Genomic DNA, 7,525 nt, shown 5'->3' with positions numbered 1-7,525 from the left:
TCTATTTTATTATAAATACTCAAGATTGGCAAGAAGCAATAAAAAAACAACAGAAAAGAGTTCGTCATACACCACTGTTGTGAGTTTACATGTTGTATTTGCATTTATAAAACCTTTCTAGAAGGCAACATTGTGACTTAATACTGCATCAATATCATTCTGAGCACTGTTTTTCATTTTCCTCCCCGTTTAACTTTTTAAGCCTTAAGAGAATTAGTTGAAAAGCCAGGTCTTTTGGGTAGATACTGACATTAAGCCCTCTATTGTCACTTGGAATCAAAAGCCTGGGAAAACAGCTCATAATTCCCTGGTGTCTTGTCTTCTAAGATAATGATTGACAGATTTTTTTTTTTCTTCTTAAAGCCTCCTATCCTTGTTGAGTTTCTCACCAGTCACTAACAGTTCTGCCAACCGAAGGTATAAGGTGTATATTGATTGCAAGCTCTTCTTCTCCAATTAGACCCCAGTGTCTCTGAACGCACACATACAAGCACATGCACATGCACACGTGCGCACACCTACAGACACACACATTCTGTTGTATGACTGTTGTTGACTTGCCTTCCTGACCTTTGCCTACCAGTCTGACTCCTGCTTATCCTGCAAGCCCTACATCAAGACATATCCTCCCATGAGCCTTCCTGGAACCTCCCCTGCAGTGAATTTCTCAGCTTCCATCACACCCTAACGGTCTAGAGAGTAGCACTGTTAGGTCCAGGCAAGAGGACCCCTAACTTGGGCTTGGGGCTTTAAAGAGCCCAGAATCCATAAGACTACAGGACTGAGGTTAGTATCTCTGACTGGAGCCTATACCCTTCTTTCTAGATTATGCTCTGGGACCCAGAATCTTCTGCTCCAAATGGCCACACAACCACTTTCAGGGCCTTAGGCCTTTTTCCTGGACCCATCTTCTCAAGGGCAGACCACATGACAGACCACGGCCAAAGGCCAAAGGCCAGCTGTAGTATTTGCACATATTTTCATGGTCCTTCAAGATGTGGGACAAGGGGGAGTGGGAAGAAAGGGGGAGTAGCCTGTGACCAGGGCCAGTCCCCTACTTTGCTTTGTTGGGTCACTGTGCTTATAGCACTGGGCTTAGGCATAATTCTCAGGTCATTGCACAGATTTCTCCAGCTGAATATATCGTGCTCGTGTTAATGTGGGATTGGGACCACTCTGGATTAGAAATATGTTTCACTGTAAAGTAGCACACAAAATGAACAGAAAGGGAAAGCGTTAATAAGATTACTAACAAGAGGGTGGATGAGCCCTATGAGATATAATTTCAGTCGGTTCTCATAACAACCTTGGGGGGTTTTATTGTGTCGCTTTAAAAATTAGGAAGTCTAGGCTTGGAAAAGCTGGGTTTTGCCCCTGGTTTTATAGGAGGGCAGGGACAGCATCTTCATGACTCTACAGGCTACTCTGTCTTCACCCCACCTCTCCAGGGATCTAATTCAACACCTTCTGGGACATTCACCTCAACTAGTCTTTAAAGGAAACCCACAGATGGATAGTTCCCTGTATGTGGGTCTATGGCTACCCAAGAAAAATTGGTTCCAAGAGTTAGTGTCACAAATATTGATGTTCGCTGCCTGGCAGTGTGTAGGAACCAAGCTACAAAAAAAAAAAGAGTTCTCAGCCTTGGTTCCAACTAGTTAGCCCACGGGGGAAAGGAGGGATTGCATGCTTGTTTGTTGGGGGCTGGAGGACTGGGAGTTCCAAAGACCTTGTTACATTCTAACCTTGCAGAGCTGAGCAATTTGGGGTTGCTTTTCTTGCTGATAACACTGTTTCCCTTACCTACCGTAGAACAGATCTTAATAGAAAGCTCGCCTTCATGGTATAAGGTTAATGAATATGAAATCAAACAATAATAATATCTGTCTGGTGGATGGGATTTCTAAAGAACATATGTTATATACATATTTGAGGACAAGATGTAAGAGTTAGGGAATTAAAGTCCAGCTCTCCCTACCTGAGGGAACTGACTCCCAGAGACAGCAAGTGACTTCGTTACTTAATTAGAGTGAACCCAGATTTCCTGTATCCTTATCCACTATGTTTCTTCTACAACCTAAAATTCAGTTTATGGATGAACAAGCCATTTTTGTATATTTTTAAAAATAATATTAAAGTCAAATCAAACAATATTAAAGTCTAATCAAATGTGATAGGTGTAGGTACTACCCTGAGAGATGTGGGAGGTGAACGGCATTGTGTATACGAGAAAAGGAAATCTAAATATTAGGTCTTTAATGAAGAAGTGCTCCCTGATCTTTCCATGGACATTACTCCAAGACATTAGAGGTATATTGCTATAAAAGGGCCTCCCAAACATCTCCTTGGAAAAAAACAATATTAACAAACTTTTGTTCAGGGGAGAGAATTCCAATGCAAACCATTGGTCAAAGTTCTCTCTTTGTTACTAGTAAATACTTTTAAGAACAGTATTTTGTCTAAATCAATAAAGATGAAAGAGGATGATGTAGGAGGTGGGAATCAGAGTGGAGAAAATTCTAGTATTTTCCTAATATTCCAAAAACACATATGGCTTTATTCAATTGCAAGGTAAACAGAACATGGAATTTACCAGAAAAAAAAAGTAAATAAAAGTGGTGATGTCAGCTTTTCATATGCCAAGTATTATGAATCAACGAGAATTAAAAGAGAAGTAACAGAAGTAACATTCCCTTAAAAAATACATTTTCTTATAAAAACTGGAAGAGAATTTGTGGCACTTTACCAACACTAAACTGTGTAAGAAACTACAGCGGGACTATAATGCTTTTTTAATTCCATTTGTCTAAAGAAATGAGAGATGGATCATATTTAATAAAGGTTGATGTGCTCACATTATCTTCCTGGAATCATAATTTTATTGCAATCAGATTTATTAAATGTTATCTGATTTTACTCTCATCTTAAAACATCTGCAAATGATATAATTTACCTGCGTATTTGGCATAACAACATGCTCTTCTTGATTTTTAACAGAACCTAGTTCCAGTGTTAATTGAATAAAGCTGTTCAAATGTAACTTTTTTTTTTTTTAAGATTTTATTTATTTATTTGACAGAGAGAGAGAGACAGTGAGAGGGAACACAAGCAGGGGGAGTGGGAGAGGGAGAAGCAGGCTTCCCGCTGAGCAGGGAGCCCGATGCGGGGCTCGATCCCAGGACCCAGGGACCATGACCTGAGCCGAAGGCAGACGCTTAACGACTGAGCCACCCAGGTGCCCCCAAATGTAACTTTTAGGTCATGTCTTTGAACACACTATACATGCAATAATATCTGTCCGGCAAGTGTCAATTTTTCTTTATTTAAAAAAAAATCATATCATTTAAATAAGTTATTTACTATAAATAAAAGTTACACACAAACACATACCCATACACATATCTTTTTAAAGTAAAGCGAGAACTTAATCCACCCAAGACAAGCGGGAGCAGAAAAAAAAAAAAAAAATTAAAAAATACGGCTGTGCGCATTCTGCCTGTTGCCGCAGAGTAATACGGTAAACAGCCGATTACCGTACTCGCTGGGGCTACTGCCTGTGTGACGTCAGCGAGAGCTAGCTGCAAAGTTCCTTGCCATTCTTTGCTGATGTCGGGGAGCTTGAATATTTAAAAGGTGAATGTGGAATTCTTGGTTGGCTGTTGGGTTTTTTTTTTTTTCTCTTTTCCTATTTTCACTATTTTAAATTCTGCAGGTAAAGCGATAGTGAGCTGGGAGCTTAAAGACATCTGTGGTGGAGGGGTGAGTCAGCGGGTGCAGAAGAACTAAGAACTGGTTCCTCGGTGAGACGGTCGCCTCTTCCCCCAGAGAGAGGCGGCAGGGCTGCTCGTGGGACCGAACTCCCGGTCCGCTCCCCGCTCCAGGTGAGTGTGCGGCGGCGCGGGACGCGGGCGTCCAGCAGGGCCGGGTGGGTGAAGGCACATCTCCCTTGCTTCCCCGTGAGCCGGAACCCGCACTTTCCCTAAGCGCCCCCCGCTTTCTTCACCCGCTGTGACACCAGCATTCCCACCCCACCCTGTTTCCCTTACATATTCTAGAAAGTTACCTCCTAGTTAACAAGTGTGTTTTTCTGCCCGTATTTATCGCGCCGTGGTAAAGAGGCTTTCTGCAGTTGCTTGCTTTTAGTACCACCTGTGAGCTCTTGAACTTGTGATTTTTCACAAGAGCCTCTGCCCCTAGGGTCCCGCCTCAGGGCCCCGACCCCAGCCAGAGTCCGTAGAAGGCAAGATGGGTCCCCAGTCCTCGCATTCCTGCCTGAGTCCCTGTGGTCGGCTCGCGGCCGTGGAAACCTGTTTCTCACACAGACCATGGCCCCCAGCGCAGAAAACCAAAGCGTGCCCCTTTCCGCTTGATGTTTTAAGCCCACCCAAGCCGCAGTGACCGCCACTTGCAAAGCCCCTTCTGCAGAGTAGCGCTTGCCCTCCCCACCACTTCGCCTGCACCCGCGCAGCCCGTCCGGGTGTGGCTCGAGGCTCAAGTCCTCCGACACCACCGATCCTGCGGCTTGAAAAGGGCTCCTGGACCGACCTGGGTCGCGTTCAGCCCTCGCGCCCCGCCAGGCTTTGCTCGGGACCTGGCTCTCGAGCCGGCTCGGCTGGTCGACAGACCGGCGCGCACCGCACACCCGAGTGTGAATTCCTCCGGCGTGAACGTGCGCGTGGCACGGGCTCGCCTGCGGTCCCCGGGTCGCTGCGGTTCCCTCTCCCAGGCCGCCCCCTCCAGGTGGCTGCGAGGCAACCTGTTCAAATGGCAACCGCCGGTTTTCACCGACTCGGCTCTGCGCTACACACACAAACGCACACACCAGCCGCAGTCCCGCCTAGCGAGCTTCGCGGGGTTTAATTTCGCTGTGCGGCCGCTCGTAATCGGCCGCCGCAGCTTGGGGTTTGTTTGCTTCGGATCTTGGAGCGGGCCAGCGGGCGCGGGCCGCGCGCCAGGGCAGGTTCCCAGCGGCGGGGAGCCGGGCGCGCGGTCCCCTCGCGCGCCGCCTGGGCTGCGGCAGGGCACGCCGCTCCGGGACCGCAGAGTCGGCGGGGCTCCCAGCCGCCGCCCACGGTCCGTCGAGCCGGGTTTGGCCTCGCTCCCCGGGGCGCCTGCTATACACGCCGCCTTTCTCTTCGCGCTCTTTCAGGAGGACGCGGGCAAACAACGCCCCGCAGCCGCCTCGGTCCTGGCCAACGTTTTATCCACTTACCCCGGTCTGCGCGCGGAGAAGCTGGATCTATACCACGAGTCCACCGCGGGCCACTCACCCTGTGGGTAACTGCGGGCCGGCAGAAGCGCCCAGATGCCAGCGGTCCCCGCCTTTGAGAGTCGACGGCAAACCGGTACTTGGCTGTGGTTTGCGGGGAGACTGGCGCTGCACTGTTGAATTCCCAATTACGTGCAGAATGCTGAATCTTCTAAGCAGGACGGATCAGACAGTACGCAGAAGCGGGCCCCTGTAATTCTGCGACTGCGTTTTGCAACGCGCCTCCTCGAGCGTCGCGGCAAGCCTCGGGTAGGAAGGGAGTTGGGGCCGGAGGCCAGCGCAAAGGGTGGATAGGGTCCGCGGGTAGCCCCGCGCGCCCCTGGCCATGTCGCCTTTAGCGCCCTGCCCCTTTGCGTGGCCTTCTGAGGGTTTGCACGGCAGGCCGGGGTTGCTTCCCACCCGCGCGCTCTCTCTCACCCCCAGCTAACCCCAGCGGGCAAGGCTCCCCCGAGCCGAGACCTTTTGACTCTGCCCCCTCGCTTCCGCCTCCGCCCTCGCCCGGGGGTGGCTCTCGAGAGCCGGACCTCGCCGGCCCTGGCTGGGACCATGGTGTTTCTCTCTGGAAATGCCTCCGACAGTTCCAACTGCACCCACCCGCCCGCACCGGTGAACATATCCAAGGCCATTCTGCTCGGGGTGATCTTGGGGGGCCTCATCATTTTCGGTGTGCTGGGCAACATCCTCGTGATCCTCTCCGTGGCCTGCCACCGGCATCTGCACTCGGTCACTCACTACTACATCGTCAACCTGGCGGTGGCCGACCTCCTGCTCACCTCCACCGTGCTGCCCTTCTCAGCTATCTTCGAGATCCTGGGCTACTGGGCCTTTGGCAGGGTCTTCTGCAATATCTGGGCGGCGGTGGACGTCCTGTGCTGCACCGCGTCCATCATGGGACTCTGCATCATCTCCATCGACCGCTATATAGGTGTGAGCTACCCACTGCGCTACCCCACCATCGTCACCCAGAAGAGGGGTCTCATGGCTCTGCTCTGTGTCTGGGCGCTCTCCCTCGTCATCTCCATCGGGCCTCTCTTTGGCTGGAGGCAGCCGGCCCCGGAGGACGAGACCATCTGCCAGATCACCGAGGAGCCCGGCTACGTGCTCTTCTCGGCGCTGGGCTCCTTCTACGTGCCATTGACCATCATCCTGGTCATGTACTGCCGGGTCTATGTGGTGGCCAAGAGGGAAAGCAGGGGCCTCAAGTCTGGCCTCAAGACCGACAAGTCGGACTCGGAGCAGGTGACGCTCCGCATCCATCGGAAAAATGTCCCCGTAGGAGGCACCGGGGTGTCCAGCGCCAAGAACAAGACGCACTTCTCCGTGAGGCTCCTCAAGTTTTCCCGGGAGAAGAAAGCGGCCAAAACACTGGGCATCGTGGTCGGCTGCTTCGTCCTCTGCTGGCTGCCTTTTTTCTTGGTGATGCCCATTGGTAAGTCTTTAAACACCCGACCTTGGTATTTAGGGATCTTCATCCTGTTCCCCTGTGCTACCCCAGACTCACAGCCGGGGGGCGGGGGAGGGGCGGCGTGCGGGGGAAAGAAAAAGGATCTGCATTTCAAACAGCAAAGCGGAGGCGGGGGCGGGGCAGTTAGGAAAATGCTCCTTTATAGAAGAGTGAATTTTAGTTTCCTTTCTTCTCCCAGTCTCATTTATATTATTATGTCCTAGGGCACTTTTTCAACTACTGTAAAGTGGCTTCCAGCAGATTAATTGGTCTCCTTAATAAGAACGTCAACTTTTCTTAATGCCGTTAAGCATGTGTTTAATTTAAATAGATCCTTCTTCTTTGGAGTCTCAGAGTCTCCAGCACACACTCCGGCAGGGGTTGTGGAATGCCACTTTTCACCTCTGCTGCTATGGACTGCAAATTCTCTTGGCCTAAAAATAAGCACCATACTTATTCTGAACAAATGTGTAATTTTATTATTAGATTAGATTATTCCTAAGGGTTAGTCATAATGGTCTGCTTATGTTCTATATCTGTGTTAATTTTATTTTCTGGATTCAGTATGGAAGAAAGTGTGGCCAGCCACTGACAAGAAAAAAAAAGATGAGTTTATGTCCAAACGAATTTAAGCTTTAAAGAATTCAACATAATGTTTCCAATAAGTGATACTTTCCCCTTTATTTTAATAGTATTAAAACAAACAGTACTCTTATCCAAGATCATTCTGGAAGTTGCAGATGACACTGTTTGAAAATAATACAGTAATGTTACAAATCCAACTTTTGCAAATGCCATATTAGCTATTGTCA

At 49.3% G+C, this 7,525-nt stretch overlaps 1 protein-coding gene and 1 long non-coding RNA gene across 4 annotated transcripts in view; one reads left to right on the top strand and one right to left on the bottom strand.

Moving 5' to 3' along the window:
- The window catches only part of LOC118022109, a 48,716-nt gene extending 43,454 nt beyond the window's left edge, over window positions 1-5,262 (bottom strand). For both annotated transcript variants that reach the window (XR_004682379.1, XR_004682378.1), the window contains exon 1: window positions 5,213-5,262. This is a non-coding gene — a long non-coding RNA (uncharacterized LOC118022109). The remainder of the gene's footprint in view (window positions 1-5,212) is intronic.
- A 500-nt stretch (window positions 5,263-5,762) lies between these two features.
- The window catches only part of ADRA1A (adrenoceptor alpha 1A), a 109,751-nt gene continuing 107,988 nt past the window's right edge, over window positions 5,763-7,525 (top strand). For both annotated transcript variants that reach the window (XM_035022601.1, XM_035022599.1), the window contains exon 1: window positions 5,763-6,698. In XM_035022601.1, the coding sequence (XP_034878492.1) occupies window positions 5,816-6,698 (883 nt within the window). In that variant the 5' untranslated portion in view covers window positions 5,763-5,815. The remainder of the gene's footprint in view (window positions 6,699-7,525) is intronic.

Source organism: Mirounga leonina, unplaced genomic scaffold (assembly GCF_011800145.1).
Source record: "Mirounga leonina isolate KUSES-001 unplaced genomic scaffold, KU_Mleo_1.0 Mir_176, whole genome shotgun sequence".
In the NCBI taxonomy this organism is placed as follows: domain Eukaryota; kingdom Metazoa; phylum Chordata; class Mammalia; order Carnivora; family Phocidae; genus Mirounga; species Mirounga leonina.
The sequence above is the reverse complement of the archived record's forward strand: the minus strand, read 5'-3'. Positions and strand labels throughout refer to the sequence as shown.